The 23,131-nt window shown below is 43.1% G+C and overlaps 1 protein-coding gene across 28 annotated transcripts in view; it reads right to left on the bottom strand.

Annotated features, from left to right (window-relative positions):
* Window positions 1-223: 223 nt before the first annotated feature.
* The window catches only part of LRRFIP1 (LRR binding FLII interacting protein 1), a 102,840-nt gene continuing 79,932 nt past the window's right edge, over window positions 224-23,131 (bottom strand). For 20 of the 28 annotated variants that reach the window (XM_064433546.1, XM_064433548.1, XM_064433551.1 and 17 more), the window contains 8 exons: window positions 22,954-22,986; window positions 22,053-22,178; window positions 19,221-19,391; window positions 18,236-18,328; window positions 17,688-17,780; window positions 16,468-16,560; window positions 15,860-16,001; window positions 10,289-14,212 (listed from right to left, as the gene is read on the bottom strand). In XM_064433546.1, the coding sequence (XP_064289616.1) occupies window positions 11,682-14,212; window positions 15,860-16,001; window positions 16,468-16,560; window positions 17,688-17,780; window positions 18,236-18,328; window positions 19,221-19,391; window positions 22,053-22,178; window positions 22,954-22,986 (3,282 nt within the window). In that variant the 3' untranslated portion in view covers window positions 10,289-11,681. The other 8 variants (XM_064433571.1, XM_064433573.1, XM_064433557.1 and 5 more) reach the window with 6 other exon arrangements.

Below are 23,131 nucleotides of genomic sequence, written 5' to 3'. Positions count from 1 at the left end.
AATGTTGATATCTGGCGGTTATGTCTCACACCAGGGCCCTCAGTCACACAAGCCCCTGAATTTGTACATTTCCCAGCCAGTGTTGCTCATGTTCTGTGTGATCCTGCAGCAACGTGTTGAAAAGGAAAATGAGCTGCTACACCCACATCGCCCTGAATTTTCTATGTTTTGCAGGAGAACTTGTACTGGTAACATCAGCATGGACAGACCACTCCATAAAAACTACCCAAACAAGTGACATTTTATTGGCGAGTTCTGCTCATAATGAATTTCCTTTTCCACGCTCACACCTCCTAACAGAGCGACTGGGGGAGGGGGACAAAAAAAGCCCAACCAAAACAAAACCAAAACCATTTTGGGTAACATTCCATTTGCAAGCGATAAAAATCATGTAACATTTAAAAATAAAACAGAGGATAACAAATTGAAACAGAAGTTGTAGGAAAACCCGTCCTGGTTCCCCCAGGAGCTGTTCCTCGCCCGGCTGCCGCCACCTCGGCCCCGCTCTCAGGGTACCGAGGTGCTCTCGTTTGGAGCTCAAATAATAGGACTGGGACATGTGCTGTGATCACCGTTCAAAGCCCTGTTGTTGTACATTCTTCACAGAAAAACAGAGAACAGTTTGCAGTAAACCAACCAGTTCTTTTTCTTCCCTTATTCTAACGCTAAGTCATACTGAAAGTCAGGGGAGGGAGGGGAAAATGTGGCTTCAACATTCACCTACTTTATCACACACAAAGGTTTCTACTAAGAGCATATCCAGGTTGAAATACACATCTGATTTCCGTCATGAGGTTGATGCTTATGGGGTGCGAGATGAAATCTACTTAAAAATGATAAACACATCCCTTTTTTATGAACAAAGTGTTATTTTTTTTGCCTTTTGGACCAACGCTTGGTTGCTGGGTTGTTTCTCCTGAGCCTTGCCAGGAGAGGCAGCTTTCACTGCTGCCACAAATGAAATGATGACTGGTGGCAATCACACACCTTCCCATTGGTAAGATGTCATATTTAGCACATTTGTTTGCATTCTGAAAATCCCTTTGCTCATTTTTTTAGGCCCCCGAGGCTTTGTACACCAGAAATTACACAAGTCATGCACAGAAAATTGTAAATTGGTATCCACAGCCATTTTGAGGTATTCCACAAGAAACCTGGCTCTGCACCTGAATGTTCCTCTCAAAAACAATTTAAAAAAACCCAAAAACCCAAAGCCCTAACTGGAGTGGAAATTTAATTTTAAAAGACTCCTTCCAACCCCATTTCACCACATTTCATCAACAAGGACATAATTCCCCAGGGGCACAAAAAAAAAGCCTTCTTCATCCTTTTCCTGGAATAATAATTTCAGTACTTCATTCCTAAATTTTCCTTGTGCACTTGGAAGAGATGAAGACGAGGGTGTTGCTTCCTAGCCAAACCAGAGAAACACATTCAGACAGAGGATTTGGTTTACTGAATTTGTGAAGGTGCTCGAGGAAGATACCACCGTGCGTTGGGAATAGCAGCGGTTCCTGCTCTAACCTCCCGCCTGCGAGGAGGAGGCTGGGGAAAGACCTGGACTGCAGGGTCTGAAGACCAAGTTAGGAAGAAATGTGATCTCCTGGGCGTGGATTTGGCTTGGTAGAACATCTTGAGGCAGGCACGGCCGCTCCCGAGGGGCAGGAGACGCCTCTCCACCGCGTGAGCAGATGGCAGAGGGACTGGCATTCCTGTTAGGGCTGAGGTGGGATGGGCAGCTTTGTTCCTGGGCTAGCTGCTGCTCTCCTTTGAGTAGTACATTCAGAATGAGTTCCGATGAACCAGAGCTGTAGTGCCAGTCATGTGTCATTTTTACACACGCAAGAATCGCCTGCAGCACCTCCCTGGGTTACGCTGTTCTGCGTGAGGAGTGGAAAACCTCCGCGGCGATCCTTTCAGAAGGAAAGAACTCGCTACTTCCGTAGCTGTAGAAAACACATAGGCAGTAATATTTTCTAAAGTGCTTCTTTACTTAGCAGTTATTCCTTTAAAAATCAGACTTGTATTTTGTAGCGGCATCGTTTCCTAGTAGGTCATGGACCAGTAGATAGTTTCTGATGTAAAAAACCCATTACATATTTTGTTTTAGCAAATGACACTTGCTTTGATAAATGCACCAAAGAGAGTGACCCAAGTGCAAACCCCACCATTTCTGAAAACACGGCCTTATGCTGGTTTATTAATGCAACCTTACATCCTTTAAAAGTCACTTACTTCAACTCCAAGAGCAGGGATTAAATAATACAAATAAAAATCGAAAATTCAATGAAGCTATTGCCTATTTACCCTGAAATAAAAGAGTCTCACGATTCTACTGGTGCAAAAATCCCTCCAAACACATTTGTTTTATTGGCAAAGTCATTTAAGGTCACTTTTGCTTCCAAGACCATCTTCTTCCATGGTTTCCACTGAAGGAGTTTTGCTTTGTAATGGCTTGTGGTTCCACAGTGATTTGTAAATGAAAAACCTACTATGAATAACTCTACCGTAGTCACTAAATTACAGATACTGTCATGAGAAAAGTCCCAAACTTACAGTGTTTGTTTTAAAATTTTCAGCAAGACACAAAAATTCCAGTCAAAGTGTTTTTCTTTGAGTGCCATTTTAAACGGCAATAAATGGCTGCTGCGCCCTCTGGATGGAGAATTCCATGTGCTTCTTATGTGTAGTACTTCGAATGTCCCCAGAGCTCGGCGTGGAAGGGCTCCCACTTGGATCAGCTCCTCCTATGGATGTAGTGCGGCAGGCTGGGATCTGCGCGGGGAGACGCCGGCTGGGAGGCACGGAACAGGTGTTGGGGTGGCCTGGTCTCAGAAGGCGATGGCACGAAGCGTCCCGGGCAGCAGGACGCAGAAGCGGCGGCGGCGTTCCGGTTCCGAGTAGCGGTGGCTCCCGTGGGATGGGGTGGCTATTGCTGGGACAGCAGAGCGCTCCGGTTGGCCTTCATCTTCTCCAGCCGCTTCACCAGGTGGCCATTGCTGACCTCCAGCTCCTCCGTTTTGTCCAGTGCTGAACGAAGCTGAAGGAAGGAAGGAAGGAAGGAAGCAGAAAAACACCGTGACTTTCACCGTGTTACCCCTTTGCAAAGGCAAAGCAAGGTTTGTAGTTGCCAACGCTAGCCGACCACATTAACTTGGAACATAAAGGAGCTGAAAATTCCTTTAGCACAGTTAAACTGCTTTGCAGGCCACACACACAGGTGTTTAAGCAAACTACCAAAAGCCCAGGGTATTTACAGAATGCTGAACAAAGAAGGCCAAAGTAAGAAGAAATGTGGTCTCCCAAGTCTGGATTTGGCTTGATAGAACTGTATGTCTTGAGGCAGTCAGCATGGACAGAAGGTTACTCCCGTGGAACAGGAGATTCCCAGAGAATCACAGAATTTCTCTCAATCCAGAGGCACGAGGCTCTGGGTGATGTACACCTGTCTCACTGCTCAGCTTTTGTGTTTCTGGTTCCTAGAACTCTATCCCCAGCTGTGACTCAGAACCTCAGTTTCCTGTAAAACCCATCAAGGGGTCGAGGTAGGGAGAGAGAGCTGGGCTGCACAGGACAATATTTATAGGCAGCAAAGCAGAAGGAGTATTTAGAACAAGCAAGGAGCCATACTGGAAAAAAAAAAATCAAGGAGGCAGTGAGAAAGAAGCTGATAAAGGTATTCAGGCTCTAAGGAGACAGAGGCACGGTCAGAGTCTGTGGACAGCCACACCACCCCAAATGGGCCTGAATGGATTGGCAGGGCAAGGAAAACAGGCTCACAAGGAACAGCTCACATCCCTTTAGCAAGTCAGGTTAGGAAGGAATGTTGAAAAGGCAGTGGGAGCTCTGTGAGGAACATTCACAGCTGTGAATGTTCCTCCAGTTTTAGTGTTAAAATGTGGTTGCACATTTAGGAGGAGTAACTAAAGCAATAAAGCAATTAGATGCTTGTCCCTTGCTGTGCCAAGAAGAGTTGTTCCTCCCCTAGAACACGCAGGGAAGCAGGTTTCCCCCACGTGGAGCAGGCTGAGCTGTGACAGCTTGCAGGTGGAGTTACCTCTCTCTGCAGCTTGCGTTTCTCTGCCTTCAGTTCATCCTCTACTCGCTCAGCATTCTCAGCAGCAGTTTTGTACCGGGCTACCTGGCCTTCCAGTCGTATTACCTGAGGGGAAGGAAAAGGCTGGGAATCAGAAGCTGTACTGAGAAGTTACTCTGAAGGTTTACTCTTCCACTAGTACTCAAGGAATAACCAGAGATGCTAACTCCTCTTTGATAAAATAAAGGCATATTTTCAGGGGAAAAACAACACCAAGGAAGCCTGGCAACAGTAATTTACTGCTGACCTTTTGCACATATCCATATTTAATATGCTTCCAGCAACAAAAAATACAGCTCATTGACTAAATTTCTCTTAGCAAGAGCATTGCTGATGTACCCTGGAAAAGAGCAAACAATTAAAATGGAACAGCTGTGTATAAACTCCATCTCTAGCATATCACATGCTGGGAACCTGTTGACAGCTAGGCATAAGGAAGCATTCAGTAGAGTCCATCAGGTACTTTTGTCTTTGACCATTCTTCCTTCAGTACAGAGGAATAATATACTCCTTCTTCCCCATACATAAAAGTCACAGTGGCCCTCATGCTCCAACACTCCCGTTTCTTATTTTAAGGGAAAATCACAGTAAACATAATTTCATTTATCATTTATCAAAACACATTTGCTCTTTGTATTCTCACCATGCCTGAACAAACAGAACAAGCCGAAAACTTACATTCTGCTCCAATGCTGTTATCTCTTGCTCAGACTTTGCTAGTTTAAATTTGAGATCACTGATCTGTCTGTTGGCATCTCCTAGAAGAATCGCAGATTTATCAGAGATGGCAGAACAAGCGTGAACAGTTTCTAACAAGGCTGTGGTAAAATTTCCATGCATCAGGGATCCACGTGGGGCAGCAGGAGAGTAGTTTTCTCCTCAGGTGCCCAGCAGAGAGGCACCATTCCCAGCCCTGCCTGATTCCCTGCCAACCACTCTGAAGGCAGAATTAATCTGAACTCCCCCCAGCTCAACAGAGATTTCCAACTGCAATCTTAAACAAAGGCTCCTAATTCCCTCACCTCTGTAGAGGTGCATGGCTGCTCCCAGGCCAAAGCTCCCTTTGGAGCTGAAGGCTCATTCTTACTCAGAGCCATGTGCTTGTTATTGAACTGATACATTTTCTCACTCACATGCAGGGCACAAAATTCTCTTAAAATCAAAATACAGCTCACTTTGTAGGTCAATCATGTGCATATCTGTCCCGTTCTCCAGAACTTCATCTTCGGACTGTGTATTTTCCATCTTGCCATTCCTTTGCTTTTCTTCCAGTTGTCCCTTTAATTTTTTAATCTGAAGGACAGAAAATAATTATTAAAATCACTAAGAGAAATTGTGGCTGAAATTCACTCTAGCATTATAAAACAAATTATGTATTTTTTAAACACAAATTCCAAAAAATCTTCTGTTACAAAGCAACATCTTAGAAATAATTTTGGCAAATGACTCATGGTATTTTACACATCAGTGCTTATGTACAAGTTCAGGATCAAAACAATGAGTGAAGAATGACTGGTTTATTAGAAAAGCCATAAATCTTCTGCAGGCACATTCATGTAAAACATTCTCAAAAATTCCCAAAGCTGTGTTTGGTTGTGTGCGAGTCTCAAGGCCGAGGTCACTGAGCATAAATGAAAGCACAGAGTGTCCTGCAGGGCAGCAGATCAGCTGAAGTTTTCTGAATAAGCTTTGTAGCCACGATGGAATGCCATGGTACCAGCAATAATTCCTTTTATTGCTCTTTACCCATCTGCAATTCCTCCAACAAACTTTTCCAAAAGGCCCATTTACCCACAGACCCAGTAAAGTGTGTACAAAAAAAGGGTCTTCTACAATTTCTGAGCCATGCCTGGTTTCCCTTGGGCTTGGTCAATTTGAAGGATTATTATTCAGAAATAAGAGGGTCATATCTTTCATGTATCCTGAATTAATACACGGGGGGAATGTTTTGGAGGAAGAACAGAGTGGCCAGCAAGCAGCAAGTCCTCAGCAAGAGCAACCAGACCACAGCACTGCTGCCCTATACCTTGTGTTTGGGCTATTTTTGCTTCCTTAATCCTTCACTTGCCCTGTGATTACCTGGTCTAGCAAGGTCTCCCGTTCATCAATGAGCTTTTTCAGCCTGTCTGGAAGAGAAAAGGGAGAGTTCAGTGCTGGCCGAGCCAGCGGCGCACGGGGAGCGCATCGGAGACACGAGGCTGACCCGCCCGGGTTAGTGACTACTGAAGGGGGAGTTAGGGCACGTACCACAGGACACGAGGCCCAGCGGGGCTGGGAGGGGGCTGCAGCCAGGGCACTTATGGCATTCTCACAGAACATGCTTGTCCCAGCAGTAGCAGCAGCCAGCTGCATGCAAAGAGGCTAATCTTCTACGTTAGGTTAGCATGCAAGAACTCTAGGGTCAAGCACAACTGCAACACAAAATCTCACAGGTCTTGACAGTTTAACAAAACGACAATACTGTAAACACCTATAATCACATTCTCAGCACTTTAACTCTTCCCTTCTTTTACATGGCAGTGACATTTCAGCTCCAATATTATGACCAGAAAAAAACATTTGCCCATCAAATTATTTGTGTTTTGAACGCAGCAGTCTGGTAAAACTCTGTTTTCTCTTCAGATTCAATTCTCCAGGTCAAAGATCAAGAGGCAATGGACAATCTGCACCAACTGTTGTGCTACATTTGGACTTGGAAGTGCTACAGATCAGCACATGGGTTTGTGCAGCTTTCATTAATAAAGTGCACTCTACCCAATGAGACAGCTGGAAAAAAGAACTACAAAGTAAGCAAACAAATCACTTCATTTTTTCTGTCCCCATTAAGGGCTGCAAAATGTGAGAGCACATTTTCTTACCACCCAAATGACCTAAATGATTAATTAACAAGCTCAGTTTGTTCAGGTACACCTCAGGCAGGAGTGCACTGCAACATCCCATGGAAATACACTCATTAGGAGAGGATCTGTTGACCTCAGCTGGGTCTCACTGCAGGTTTGTTCAGCTGGCCTCCCTTGCCAGCAGTGCAGAGCTCAGGCTGTTCAGAGTTCAACTCCACAGCTGAGGTCTGGCCTGTTGATTAAATGGTTAAAACCAAAGGTCACTCAAGAAAAAGATCTTTTTGTAAACTTTAGGAAAGCAAGGTAAATTACACACAAGAGCCTGCTGGGCTTTTATCAGGTAAATTCTGTTGATAGACAGACTTAAATATTTTTGAAGAGCTTTAAAAATACCATTTATTCTTCATGGCACAACTCCTGAACAGGCTGAAGTCTTGTGGTTCTCCCATTTTTCTTGTTAGCACATGTATTTAAAGGGAATCAAGAGTCTGTATTGGATCAAATCATGATGAAAACTGTTCTCCCAGTGGAAGTTCTTCTGTACAGCAGACATGTGGAGTCCATTAATGTGGTATGTCATTCCCCTGCTGGGAATACACACCCACACACAGTTCCATTCCAGAGCATGGAATAAAACCTTTACCTTGGCTTTTGATGCAATACCCAAATACAGGTCTTAGCATGACATCCCAGTTCAGCAAATCTATGGATTAATTTTGAACCTCCTGAAGTCCTATTCTTTTTATTTTCCTCCATTTGTAAGACACACAACATTGTTACACCTAGAACTGATATATAAAAAAAAAACAACAACCCAAACCAACTTTTTTTTTGTAAATACCACCCACAAACAAAATTTATGAGTATAAACCCCTTTAAAATGATAAAACAATTTCATAGATCTATACGGGAAGGAAAGAAAGCTTAAGACAGAAATTCTGCAAAAGATGAAAGATATGGCAGAAAAATAAAGGTCAACGAGGAAAGCAAGAACAGCTTGGGACAGGTTGGAGAAACTTGGGCTCAAGAGATTGTGTTGGGATTTACAGGTCAGCAAAGACTGAGAAATGGAGTTCCAAGGACTGGAAAGAGAATGAGGACTGGTGCAGCAGGAAACCTTTAGGCCACTACAAAATGAGCCCAAACTTACTGAGTCCAAACGGGCCAAGTAACACATTTTGATCCTGAAAACAACGTAGTTGTGACTTTCATTAACACAACCCCTGCTGTGGGGTGAAACCTGCCTGCCTGAAGAAGGGACACCTCTGCCAGCTTCCTGTGAGGAAGCACCCTGGCTTCCCCAAAGCCCTTTTCCTGCAAAGACGATGCATCTTGGGGTGAACCTTCAAGTTTGGTCTCACCTTCAGCTCTCTCTGCCCTCATTATGGATATCTGTGCACCCCACTGGGACATGCAGACAGCAGGGTTTGCCAGATCAGGGAAAAAATGAGTTTGCTAAAATTGTCATTCACGTAGAAGAAAAGTTTTCTGCCTGTAGAGATGAGGGTCTCTTGGGTTTCACTTAATCTTAACCTCCCACATTAGCACAGAAAACTTACTCTGCAGGGTCACCTTAATTTTGCATTTAGGAGATATTTTTCTAACAAATCTGAGGACCTTGAGAACAGATGAGCAGGAAAGAACAGCTTATTGAATCAGGACAGGAAGCAGCTAATTAAAATTCTCATCTGTAACAGTCATTATCCTTATTCCACACAGAAATATACTACAGTGAATAATGAGAGTGTGACATTCACCTCAGTTAACTCTGGAAAGGTGATTCCCAGGGTACTCACTGCACCAGTTCATGGCCTCCACACACCAGAGTTTAACAGAGCACTGAGCAGGAGATGGGCCCTGTGGGGGAGCAGCACAGAGGGGTGAGCATGCTGCTGACCAGTGCCTTCTGCCACAGTTTCTGCCTCCAGGGACTGATCTCATTGCCTTGGCACTGCAGCTGACTCGAGGCATTGCTTGCTCAGGTGCTGCTCCAGTGGCACCAGACATTCCCAAAGCAGCCTCCATGTCTCTTTCCACTTGGAGGGGAGCATGGGATGGGAAGCAGCTGGTTTTACCTGCATGATTTACATGATGTGTGGCCCAGGAAGTAACAAATCCTGATGTAAATGAAAGGGGTAAACTGCTCATGGAGGATGGAAAGACATCCCATGGAATCCCAGCCCCAAGCAGCTGTTCAGAACAGCCTGAAAGAATCCAGCTGTCAGAGCAGCTTGGGCAATACTCCCTCTCCAGATCTGTCACTTTGTTCTGGATGATGAGAAAATGCTTTCCTGCCTTTCTCAGAAGAGGGGCACTGCCAGGGACAGCACAGGATTTGGAAGACACTGCTTGCAGTACTGATTTTGAGGGGGACTTTTCTTCTCTATAGTAAAGAAGATATTGACCAAGACCTTTTCACTATTTATTCCCCTTTTTTTATCAAGTAAGTTTACTGAGATATTGCTTTTGAAAGCATTTCAGGCTAGCTCTGATATGCACAGACCTGAGCTACAGCATTTATGTGCCACTAGGTGATGACCAGAAAACCCAGTGAGCATTTGGGGTTATTCTGGAAGACAGAAGTTTCATACTTGGGTCACATACTCATTTTCAACATTCCAGGATGGATTTCTGGCATACCAGCTACTCTGCACTGCCTCTCCATGTTCTTGCTCCCAGTTACACTGGGAGTGGGATCAAAGCTGGTACTTGGACAGGTGAGATTGGAGGTGTTTCTGCTCCTGTGACTTGGCTTTGAAAAGGAATTCTCTTAAAGATGCTGTGTTTTCTGAAGTGGAAAAACTAGATAAAATCAGAAATGAACTCATAAGAAATACAGGATATAATGGCATGTTGCCTAATTTAACTCTGACAGATCCATCCACAATACAGGTGAAGCCTGGTAAGAACATTTAATGATCTGTTTAAATCTATTTAACAATTAAAACCCACTTCCAACATTAAACCACATATTACTGTTGAAGCATGGCAGAGCCAAATCTTTAAATAAACACTGCTACATGCTAATAAGAAATGCTTATAAGATCTATGGCTTTTTGGATTAGCATCTAGTGTAAACCCTTAGGAACAACTGCCAGTACTTACAGAAACCATGCTGGACCTGCTGTAAGCTGGAGAGAAGCCACATGAAAGGAGTTACAGGGTGGTTACAGACCTGTGAGAGCTCTACAGTTAAGGTGCCATCACATATTCAAGGTGCTCAAACCCCGAGGCTGCCCAGTCCTAGGGAGATGGCTCAATAAATTGAACAAAAGCTGCAGAAAAATGGTGTTGAAATGATACAGGTTTAAATAACTCCTGGTGCAGGTTTAGAAACAGTGCTCTGGACAGGTACTTTAAAGTATAAAATATGTTTATTTAAATTATATACAGCAGTACATTTTGATATACATCTTCAAATTTTGCAGTCTGTCCGTGCTCTGACAACTTTGAAACACAAATCAACACAAATACAGCCTTCCATAGCCCACACCCCCCTCGATCTGCATTCCCCTGGGACATTCATTGCTTAACACTTTAAATGAATATTTATATATGCAAAACATGCTCTTCCTTCCCAAGCACTAGCAGAGGTGCAAGAGGAAATACAGCAAGGGAGTGCAAGAGCCTAATTTATGCCAGCAATTCAAAGCAATCCAGCTTTTCCAAAAGGCACAGGGGGGCTAATACACAAAACAACAGTCGTCTTTGGTCTGATATCCAGCAAGAGTTAAGACACGCAAAGTTATCTTCTTTCCAGAAGGAAAGAGATAAGATTTGTTTCAGAGATAAAAACATTCTTTCAGACTCAGAGTTTGCAAAAAAAAAAAAGTATAATGCAGTAAGCAAATGGAATTTTAAACAAAAATCTTCTTGGAAAAATAGGTATTTTATATATTCATATCTAGACAGTACTTGATAGCAAACCTAAGCACACGTTACAGTGTGTATTGACACTTTCTCTGGAAAAAAATAAAAACCCCATGTAAGACATGGTGTAAAAGGCCTATTGTGGTGCAAAGTGCCTAGATGAAGTAAACATGTATATATTTATTCCTTTCAGCAAACTAAGACCTGCATGTTGCACTTTCTCCAAAATGTGTATTGCTCTTCCAAAGTTCTCAGACTAAGCAGATTCACAGTGATCTAACTATATTTTGGAATATGACCATATAAGAAATACACACAAAGTGGAATGAAAAGATCTTTTTTCTTCATATCAAAAAAATAAGAGATTGGTTCATAGGCTTTAAGCATTCTGAAAGAAGTTTCACCATCAGTGTGGCTGATCTGCTGAGTTCCTTCATGAAGAGTTAATGTACTTGCTGTAGATCTAAGTTCAAGTAAGCAGAATGTGCATCAAAGGCCCAATGTACATTCAAGATATTGATCAACTAGGCTAGAATAAAAAAAAAATATTCCTATAGAAATTCCCCAAGAGCAGCTATCCACACTAGAGGTACTTTAATTGCATAATAGTTTGAATAGTCAAGTTGTGAAGCTTCCTCATTAGGTGATAAGCTTTCAACCTGAGACACAGCAAAACCAAACCCACTCACAATTTCTTGTGGCTGGGTACAACAGTGAATAACTTAATACTTGCATCATTACCACTTTATGCTGAGTTACCTACAAAGACAAAGCTCTAAGAGTATTCCAAGGTCTGATGTCTTGTGCAAAGTGCATCTTTGTGTCCTGGGACTGGTCACAGGGCATGGAACTCGTGCAGGTTTGAGATTCTGAACTCAGGAGATTGTACAGTCGTCTCTGGATCTGCCCTTACTCCTTTTACCAGCCTGCAAATCCTCCCTGCTTTCAGCCCTCTTAATGAAAGCACTTTGCAAATCCTGTTCCAAAACATCTCGATCCTGTAATTTTCCCACTTTACTAGAATCTGATACTTTGATTTCATCTTCCTCCACATCAGCCTCCTCATCAACTTTTCCCGATGCTTTCCCTTGCAAGCACCCTGTTTCTTCAGGCTCATCTTTTTTATTCTGCAGGACTTCACCTTTGGTCAAGGCATCTTTGGTTTCCATTTTGTCTGTTCCCTCTCCAGCTTTGTCTGTGTGGGCAGTTTTTCCAACAGCACCATTTCCTCCATCATCCTCTTCTGCCTGTGCATCAGCTTTCTCTCCATCACAATTTTCATCACATTCTAGTATTTGATTTGACTCTTCATCAAAATCAAATGCATCACCATCATCTTCCAGGCTTTCCTCTGCTTGGTCCTCCAGTGTTACTTGTTCACTAATGTCATCCTGCACAGGTTTCTGTGCCAGGGAATTATTTACACCTACTTCCAATTTCACTTCTTCACTAATGTTGTCATTCTGCACAGGTTTCTGTGACAGGGAATTATTTGCACCTTCCTCCACTTTAACTTGTTCACTAATGTTTTCATCCTGCACAGGTTTCTGTTCCAGGGAATTATTTACACCTGCCTCCAATTTCACTTGTTCACTAATGTCTTCATCCTGCACAGGCTTCTGTGACAGGGAATTATTTTCACCTGCCTCCAATTTCACTTGTTCACTAATGTTGTCATCCTGCACAGGTTTCTGTGCCAGGGAATTATTTGCACTTTCCTCCACTTTAACTTGTTCACTAATGTCTTCATCCTGCACAGGTTTCTGTTCCAGGGAATTATTTGCACCTTCCTCCACTTTAACTTGTTCACTAATGTTTTCATCCTGCACAGGTTTCTGTTCCAGGGCATTATTTGCACCTTCCTCAGAAGCAAATTCCCCACCAGGGTGGTCTGCAAGCTCTACCTCTTGCTCATTTTCTTTCAGTGTTTCTTTACTGGCTTTGTTTTCAGTAGCTACAATAACACCTACACCTGACTCCTCCTCAGATTCACATTCTGCTTGTTTAACCACCTTCTGCACTTCACCCTCTGAAGGAACATTTTTCTCTCCCTCTGTACCATCTGCTTTTTCTTCACTACACTGACTTGATTGAACCTCTGCCTTTGGATTAAAGTCTTCTACCAGTTCTGTCCTACCTTCCTGTCCTTCCCCAGCCTCATCCCCTGTTTCCAATTCTGACTCCTTCATTTCATCCTCTAAAAGACTCAGGTCTAAATGGGTTTCCTGAGTGGTCACCTCTGTCACAACCTCTGTTCCTGGCTGTGCCTCCTTCAGCTCACCTCCCTGTCCCTCGGGAATGCAGCCTCCTGCCTCCACAGATGCCACACCTTGCTTGCCTGTTTCAGCAGAACCTGAACACTTCTCCAGCTCTTCCATCAATTCTTCCTTCTGTCCATCCTTCTCAGCTGTAGCAGTTTCATCTTCAGTTTTACCTTGTGTACTTGGTTCCTCTGGGGATGCTGAAGCACTGTCCTCTGAAGAAGCTGGTTGGATGAATGCCTGATGTTCTCCACCTTCCTTTCCAAGTGGCTCTGCTGGGACATCCCTTTCACATGGCTCTGTCCCCTCCAAACCCACAGACTCAGTTTCCCTCGGCTGACCCTGAACTGTGTTCCCAACCTCAGCTTCTTCCTCAGCTCTGTCACCTGCTGTTTTATCACTTCTCCCATCACTGCAGTCAACAAGCTTTTCCTCCAAGACATCTGCAACCTTGTTTTCAGCACTTTCTTCTGAGTGCTGGGGTTCCTCTGGAGTGGAACTCTCCACATTTCCCCCTTCCCTGAGCAAGCCTGCCACTGCTCCCTCAGGTAGCCCTGCCTGGTTAGAAACCAACTCACTGCTCTCACTTGTACTGTCAGATCCTTCATCCATTTCATCATCACTCAGGGCATGGCTGGTTTCAACATCCTCTTCTTCTTCCTGGCTGGGTGCAGCTTCTCCCAGCTCCTGCTCTGTACCTGAGTCACAAAGCATTTCCTGAGGAGTCTCAAAAACGGGGTGGCCTTGCAGAGAGCCCAGCTCCAGGTTCTCATTTGTCCTTGCACTCAAGTCATGGTGTTCAGCCTCTGTACTCTCAGGCTGCTGGACTGTTGTGCCCCTGGACTCTGTGACCTTTCTCAAGCCATCTGTGTCAGTGTCACTGTTTGAAGAAGTGCTCCCTGACACAGGTTCTGTGAGGCTTTGGGCTTGCTCTGCAAACCTACTCTCTGGTAGCATCACTGCTGGCAGGGCGTCCCGTTCTTCAACCATTTGTTCTGCCTTTGCATTTTCAGCAGCATGCAATGTCTGTACTTCCTCCTCCTCAGACTCCTCTTTGTGTTCCTCATGCTCAGTATTCTGCAAGATTTCTCTTTTCCCCACATCCTCCAAAATCTCATTTTTCATCTCCACTTCATTGGCTTTGCCTAAAAGACCATTGAGAAAGTTGAGGGGGCCACACCACAGCACTTACCTCCCCACTCAAAACCCGAAAGACGGAATGAGAAGAGCAGGTTAATAAAAGATCAGCTTTTGCCAATTTTGTGAGGCAAAGCAGCAATTGTATTAGTAAGGATCCAGGGGGTTTGATCAGTGAAACTCACCACCACCCTCTCAAAGCAAGAAGTCTCAGGTGCTGGCTCGTGTTTTTGTAAGGGAGGAGATTTTTGCTCTTGGCTGTGGGAATTGACAGCTCCCGTAGAGGAGATCAGCTGGTTGAAGCAGTGCAATTTAACAGCAATACTTGCAGATGTACCTCTAAGGATTGCTTTTCCTCAGCCATTTTCTCTGCAACCTTAACCCTGACACCCCTCTATCCGTGCAGGAGTCTGATGCCATTACAATGGAATCGTGAAGGATTATTCAGTAACATTTTACTTTTAAAATCTCAAGACAGGCATCATCAGTGCACATGACAGACACTGAATGTAAAATCTGATTGGCAAGCGAATGGTTTGGCTGTTCAGACCTCCCAACACAGATCAAAGCTCAGGTAATCTGTGCCCCTTATTTCAGCCACCCAAAGCCGTGGGGACTTCTGTGGTTTTTTTTAAGGTTATTTTTGTTGTAACACTTTCTCTTCAATTTATATTTAAAAGCAACGGATATTAAAACAATAGTGTTTGTTGTTAGTTTTTGGGTCTATGCTGTACCTATTCTGAAAAAAAAACCCAGGATTAGGAGATGTAGAAAACATATTACATTTAAAAATACACCCTTACCTTGGTTTTTGGTGTTCCACATTGTTTCCACACAGAAACTGAGTGAAGAAAAAGCAGCCAAAAGCTCAAAGCAAGAGAACCTGCACTTGCAACAGCTGGCTGCCTGCAGCTATTTATTAGTATGTTCATGTAGAACAAAAAAAAAAAAAATCCAACAAAGCAAAAATATTACTTTATTTCTTTACACTGATACAATAGTTCTCTAATGAGTTCTCTAATAAGTTCACCACATAAAAGCATAAAGAGGTTTTGCCAACCAGATTTCTCCTTCCTAACGCTGTCCACTTTTATTGCATCTTTTGAATTTAAGTGTCAACGTGACAAGTAAAAACACAGAAGTGTTAATTTTAAGTGTTCAATAGCACAGGAACAAAGAATTTATCCTTTGGTGTGCTTTGGCAGAGCCCAGCACTGTTGTTCAAGCAGACACACCTCTCAGGGATATCAATGAACCAACGTACAAGCTCTTCACAGAAAACTAAAATGCCTTTTTTTCCTGATTATTTAAGGTACGTGCTGAAAAATACTGAGCAGCAGTAGGATTATCCTGGGACAATTTTCCAGTTCAGGGTTTAAATGGCGACGTGAATGACTGCTACTTATCTGCAATGTCCTACTTGCATTCCCATCCTTTGTCACCGTGCAGGGGAAGTGAAGTCTGCCTCTGGAGGAGACTGCAGGACACACTGGGAGTGATAATCAACACGAAGCAGGGCAATGCACAGGGAGTGACTGGACAAGGAGCATGCTGCGTGGTGTTAATTGTCCCACTAACAACTGCCCCGTCCAAGCAAAGGTGGGTGAATGAAGGACAGACAGGCAGCAGGGGCTGAGAGGACACACAGCACTTACCTAGCATGCCCTCCCCTCCTGTCTTTAATGCCTGAGTGGTGCCTGGGGCAGTTCGGGAAGAATCCAAGTGTCCTTCGTTATCCAGAATGTCTGATGTGTCCCCGTTGGTGGCTACATCAGAGTCTGGGATTATTCCATGTTTCTGTGGGAAGCAAAAGCAATGCTTTAGAGCCTGCTGCTTGGAAAGGGAAGGATTGTCAAGTGCTCTTGTCCAAGATACTCTGAATAAACAATTGCTTCAATCATTCCATTAAACGTGGCTGGGAGTCAGGAAGCAGAACAGATATTGCAGTTCTCAGTTTGGCCATCCTGACAGAAAGCATGTGATCCCAGCTCTTTTTTTTTTTTTAACATAAATCTGCTGCATAAGATGTTCCTCAGAGAAGTGTCTCCTACAAAAACAACTTCTTTATACTCCAGTCTACACTCAGAACTAACAATCAATAGTAGGGGAAAGGACTTCATATAGAAAATCCCTGAAATGGCCATTTATAGGCAACATGAAAATAGAGCTACTGCTGCTGAGCTAGACCTAATTTTTCTGCCCAAATGTACAGGGGGAAAGGGTCAGCAGATGAATACAAATATATTTTATTCCTCTTGCATACCTTCAGTTGCTCCTTCAGCACAACCACTTCGTCTCTAAGGTCATCCCGCTCACTCCTTATGGAATCAAAGAAATCTTTCTGCCTCTCTAGTGCCTGAGTTCCCAACACAGACAGAGGGCGAGGAGATGTGAAGAAAGGAAGGGAGACAAGTAAAGGCCATGAAAAGCAAATGTAGACAAGAATGAGCAGATTTAAGATATTCAGGGGATGGAAGGGGCAGAGATGAAAAAGGTCGAGTTTACAGATTATAGGTCTGAGTTTGCATACAGAGAGAGAAACCTCAAATCCAAGAAAGGCACAGCTCCCTCAATAACCAAGAATTCCTGCCAAAGACATTCAGAGCCAAATTCTTCACTAAGGACCCTTCAAATGAGGGTCCCCTTTTTATTCTTATCTGCTAGACAAGCTGATCCAAACCCACATTGCTTTAGCATGCACACTGAAGACTCCATGTTATTCCCACGTGTTAATGGAAGGGCATGGAAGTAGGCCTGCTGGATTTCAGGAGTCTTTTTATTTCACATTTTAATTAATTTGAAAGCTGCCATTGAATCATCCTTAGCCTGGGATGCACCATGTGCAAATGCATATTTTGCTACTGAACTCCCCCCTCCTAATATTTCTATATAAGTACAAATAGAACAATTTTTAAAAAATTAGACAATTTTCAGTTTCAAGCTGCTACAAATTATTGGACATCACAAACATGGGCAAGCTGCCAGATTTCTTTCTCCTACTCTCTTCAGGAAGCCTTTCACTGTTCAGCTGGAAAAGAAAACCAGAGTGGGTTTCCATGTGGCTCTGATAAGAGGTGGTGGGAAGGGATGAGAAGCAAGGGAGACTTTCATCCCAACATCCTATAAATAACTCCATTACCTCTTTATCCCACTCCAGTTTCTGCTCAGTCTGCAGATCAAATCTGAATAAGAGAAAACTCAGTGCTGATGGAATTGCATTATAAATAGCACTTCCTTTCCCCATATGGCAAATGCAAATGGTGCAGCACAGCAAATCAATTGCCCTTGGTTTGAAAGCAGACCAGCTGCTAGGTTTTCCTTGGATTTTAAGGTACTACTGGGCAAAGACAACACTTCTTGCTATTTGCTACTTCACTGGCAACATCACAGGACAACCACAGCAAGCAAAGGCACTACAGAGGGGTTCTACAAAAGCAGGATCAGTGTCACTTTGAACACATTGCAGGAGTTGACAAGTCCTACCCCTATTTTTTTGTCTTTCCACTCTATTGTCTCCTGAAGATCAGAAATTTCCCTGACATAGCTCTGCTGTTTCTGTTGCAGCTGTTGGATTTCCTGAGGGGCAGGAGCAAAACAAGAAGACAGAAAGCAGGTAACAGGTTAACAAGGAAGGCCAAGATTGCAGTGATGCCAAAGAATGGGAAAAGTCAGTTCTAAAGTAAATGAGTACCTACAATGCACAGTTCCTGACATCCCAACTGAACCTGTACTCCTGAAGACAATCTCATTATCCACAACATGACTTAAAACAAGTTACACAGTTCTGTTATTTTCATCTGCATCTCCACAAACAGCTGTCCAAAATGCAATACTTAGGAACAATAAGGTAATACTTAGGAAAGTACTCTTTGCATGAGTCAGCTCTGAACCTGTTTGGCCTGAAACACTAACATTTCTTCTGGTGAGAAACTTGAATAGGGAATAAAATTCTCCATGCCTCACATTCTCCACTCCACTGCTACTTGGGAATGTACCAAAGAAGCCATTAAAAGAAAAAAGCAGTTACTTACTGCAAGCATTTCTTCTCTCTGCTTCAAAGCCTCTTTGATTTCCATGAACTGAAACTGCAATATGCTATGAGCGTGCTTCTCCCTCTCAAATTCCTGTGAATAATGAAATATTCACAAGATTAATATTAATCAAAAATAGCATCCCATCGAAAAGAGGAAAATAAACCCAAACACAAAGGAAATGCTTACTGCAATGTAATTCTTGAATATCCCTCTAATCACAATCCCACAAGAGTGCAATTTTTAACGAGTTTGTCCTTTTTCCAAGATGCTATTATTGCACCAAATATAGAAGTGATAGACATCATTTAGCCCATTTCATGAGCTGAGCAGCAGGCTGAAGAGCTTTTACACTCCAGTCCTTCAGACTGCACAGATGAATGGATGGGAATTTAACCCACTCTTCCCACATGGCCATGTACCGAAAGTTAGCTGGACTTTTAAATAAAAAGAATAAAACCCACACAGTATCTTTCAGGAACTGTGTTTTGAAGTGGGGTGTAGTCAAATGTCCCAAGCTACAAGAAGGCAGTTCTGAAAACAAGCCCCAGTTTTATTATTTAACACCAAATCACTGTCAGCTGCTGAATAAATGTAAAGATTAATTCAACATTTAACCATGAACTGTCTGAACTGCACAACTCTCCCACAGGCTGCCTGGAGACACCTTTGTGTGCAAAACTGCTCCAGAGAAGTCCCTATGGACAAACCCTATGAACTTACTTTAGAGATGGAATATAAAAGGAGATGTGATATTATCAATATAGCCTTTACCAGCCAGAACATTTCTCCCCTTCTTCAGAAATGGCTTAGGGAAAATTCTCATTTGTATGATCACAAGTACACAACAAATTGGTATTTCACTTAATACTAATTAAACCAGTAACTAAAAATATTGAATAATAATTTAGCTGCCTTCTCCCAAAGCTCTATACCCCCCTCCAAACCTCTCCCTGTTTTTCCCATGCCAGAGCTCTTTACATACTTTACTTTTCTCTTCATATTGCCTCCTGGATTCTGCCAGCTGTTCCTCTAACTCTAAGAGCGCATCCTTCAGGGTGTCCACCTGGTACATGAAATTGGTTTTCTCATTGTCCAGCTGAGCATTTGACACCATAGCCTTCTTGTATTTCTCCTCAACTTCAGCTAGAGAGTCCTGCAGAGAATAAGCAACCCCGGTCAGAGGCAGAAATGAAGGAGGACACTCTGCCAACCGAGACCTTCAGTGAGGAAATAAAGCACCAAAGCACAAGTTTGCCTATGGAAAGCAGCACGAATCCTGTGCTGGAGGCTTCCCAGCTGTCCCAAGGTGACAAAACCTGCTGTGTGCCCACCAGGCTTGTGCTCCCAAGCAAGCAGCCTTACCTCAGCACGGATCCAAGGCTTCCTGTGCTCTGCTGCTTCAGCTCCTGCCTTCCCGCTTTTCCTGCTTCTCCCTCCTCCCCCTGCCCCTGCACACTGGCAGCTCTAAGCTGCTGCTGAACATGGCAAGTTGGGATTTTTTTTTTTTTTTAAAGGTGAACTGGCCTTGATTTAGGATCACTTTGGATGATCTGAGACCTGAAATCAAGGCAGATTAACACCCACTTCATACTGATTTCAGAGATCCTTGCAGTGTGGGAATCCTTAAATACTGACTCAGGGTTCACTGGGAAGAGAAAGCTGCAGCTTTTGTGACCTGATGTGTGATTTCCCATTAGGTTTTCCATATCACACCCCTTCTTTACAAATTTACTCTCTAAGATACAATTCCCAGTATCCTGAAAACCCCTTCTGTCAGCTTGACCTGAATATAAGATACTGAGTATAACAACAAACGATGGTAAAATAAAGATTAGCATAATTTTTCATTTATGCAGACAAACTTTGCATTACTTGATTTTAATAAAGAAATAAAAGAGTTATATAAACAAAGGGTTATATAAACAAAGGAGTGTAAATGTGCAAACAAGGAGAGGACACACGTGTCAACATTTTAGTTTACAGATCAAACAATTTCTCTTGGAACTTGTATAATTTTAATTATTACTTGTGTAATTGTAATTATTTCAACTGAAGTATGGGTGAGTTTCATACACTTCCTTTCTCAGCTGATAATAGAACTAAGGATGACAGTGGCAAAGACTAAATCAGTTTAATTGACATTTCTATTAACAAATGAGATAATTTGTCTTTTAGGACATGAATTTGTTCAGTTCCAAATGCTTGACTGTGTTTTGGGGCACTTTCCAGCTCCAGATGAGAAATACCAAGCACAGGAAAGCCACCAGGATTTGGAAAGCTCAGAAAAGAGCTGGAAAGGAAGTGTATGCAAGGAAAAAGTTAAGGATCTTCTGTTCCACCCCTTCAGCATGCCACGTCTTGGTGTTTTAGCATCAAACAGTGCAGATTAGGTCCAAATCACCCCAAAAGGCAGTCTAAGGGACATGGATTGAAACATTTTTATGCAGTGTGATTATTTTGCTCTATCTGCTACTCAGTGACCAGAAGAAAACCCAAATTTTACCAAAAAAGGGCCTAACTACTCATTGAAAACTCACTTAGATGGCAACACCTTCATCAGTCAGCACTGAGCTGATGACAAAATCAGCAATTAATGCTGGCAAATGTTGAATTTATCTATTTGCCTTTTCCAAAAAGCCACAGCTCGTGTCACTGCTCACTTAGGAGGTGGGTAGTACATGGAGGTACATGCTGGTTGTTGTATTTATTGTTGTATTTATAAACAAAATACATTTTGTTTCTACAAAATGTATTTATGGCTTCATGGAAGCAGTAAGAGCTTCAGCATTCCTTCTTCATGTAATAGGCTTTGATAAATGGAGTTTTGTGGCAAGAATTGTTTAAGGGTGTCTTCTGCCATCTAAAGATGAAACCAAAATGACACCTCACATTATAAAAAGAGAACCAGACAAGGTTCTAAACTTATATTTTAGTACTGTAGGAGATGAGTTCTAGTTCATCTCCCAATACTGGAAGGTTTCATGGATTAGGAAAAAACCCCAAATAATTTTAATTTGCTAGCAAAACAAGGACCTCCTCAAACCAGCAAAGACAAGGAGCAGTAGCAACCAGCACCCTTTCAGGGCACACCTGGAAGCATTTCTCACCACAACCCCCCCAGTCAGAACAGTTTGCCAGTTAATGAGACACTGCACACAGTTCCCAGGAGAACAGCATGCAAGGGCAGCTCTGGGCTCCCACTGGGGCCAGGGTTAATGCTCACACACCAGTACCTTCAGCTCTTTCAGCCCCTGCATGTATTTGCCTTCTACATCCTGAATCTGGTCCTTTAACTCATAGATGTCCTGGGGGAGACGGCGAGAAAGGTCAGTGACACCACGGGGCAGGGTGCAGCTGGGAGGGACAAGCAGTGCTCAAGGTGCTGCTCCCAACACCTCTCCCACACACCTTAAGGGCTCTGACCCTAAGCTGAGGCCTTGCCAGACAACCAGATTTCATGGTCAGGAGTTTGGGCTAATTCTGCTTCTCTTGGCTGGAAAAAACAGAATCTTCAGCGTTAAGGACGAGGCGCAGGTTCAAAGGCTCTGGCAATGCCAGCCCTCCTCTGTCCCTTCAGTGATGGTCACCCTCTGTCCCAGACTCTCTCCTCTGCTCTCCACGAGTGCAGTGTGCCATCTCCACCCTCCTCCCATTCCCTGCTTCAGGCTGGGAGGTGCCTTTTACAACTGGTCCCATCTGGGAGACATCTCCAGCAAAGCTTCTCCTTCCAGCACCCGATTCACTGCCCCAGCTCCTTCCTGGGAAGGAGCCTGAAGGATATTCCCTAATTTCTTCTAGGTTAAGCATCCCTCACCTTGATTTCCCTGATGGATGCCTCTGTGTCAGCTGAGATGGACGTGTCCCCACTGCCTCTCCGTGAAGATGTCCCTCCCAGAGAAGCCAAGGTAGCTGCTGATAAACTTGAGACAGTTCGTGCTCCCTACAATCACACACACATAAACTGCTCAGAACTTTCTTTTCCACATAAATTATGGGTTTGTAGCTTTTCCCTTTTCTTTTTTTTTTTCTTTATACACACATTACACCAATTCTCGCAGTTCTAAATTATGCGCTTTTGATTAAAATCAAACTTTCCAAGAAGTAAAAAATCAAAATCAAGATTTAACAAGGGAAACTAATGAGAACAGGCAGATCAGAAGTATTTAAATAATACTGCAATAGGAGTTTGCATAATTTAGCTTCTAACTGTTAATTCTTAATTGGAGAAAGTCTTTAGGGGCTAGTATCAGCCTGCCAGACATTTTCAAAACTTGTAATAATACATTCTATGGAAGCTTTGGAAGCTCCTCTCCTTTCTGGATATTTATTTACTCTGCAGCAGTGGCCACATGAGCTGTTTGACTGTACTCAGGGTTAATGTAGTAGCCTCCTCTTTTATTATGATGATTTATTTATTTTTACATAAATAACTTGAGTCTCATTACTAAGATCTAACAAACACACACACAGTGTTTGTGTGGCTCAGCCTAAAGCAGTTTCAGACAACTGCTGTTGAAGGTCAGCTACTTAACATTGAGTAAGGAGGGAGCTGAAAAGTTAATCTTCAAAAATGCTGCAGCAGAAGGCTCCAGAAATTCAAATTTTTGCCTCACAATGGATTTTAGAGGAGATTTCTGTGCACTCATGGCAAGCTGTACCCACCGAAATGAATGAACAAACACTATTCTCAGAATAATTGATAAGATCTTTCTTACCTTCTCAAAGTCCTTTTCTGGCCTTTCCTCAATCTGTAAAAAAGAGATTGAGAAGGAATCATTAATAGAATCAATAAAGGGTAAGAGAAAGCAGTAATATACCAGAAATGCCACCACATCCTCCCCGTCCCAAAAAACAAGGTACCAAGTTAGACTTGAAATCTAAAGCTTCAAACCT

This window comes from Passer domesticus, chromosome 10 (genome assembly GCF_036417665.1).
Source record: "Passer domesticus isolate bPasDom1 chromosome 10, bPasDom1.hap1, whole genome shotgun sequence".
NCBI classification, from domain to species: domain Eukaryota; kingdom Metazoa; phylum Chordata; class Aves; order Passeriformes; family Passeridae; genus Passer; species Passer domesticus.
Note: the sequence above shows the minus strand (reverse complement) of the source record. Positions and strands in the feature narration are given on the sequence as shown.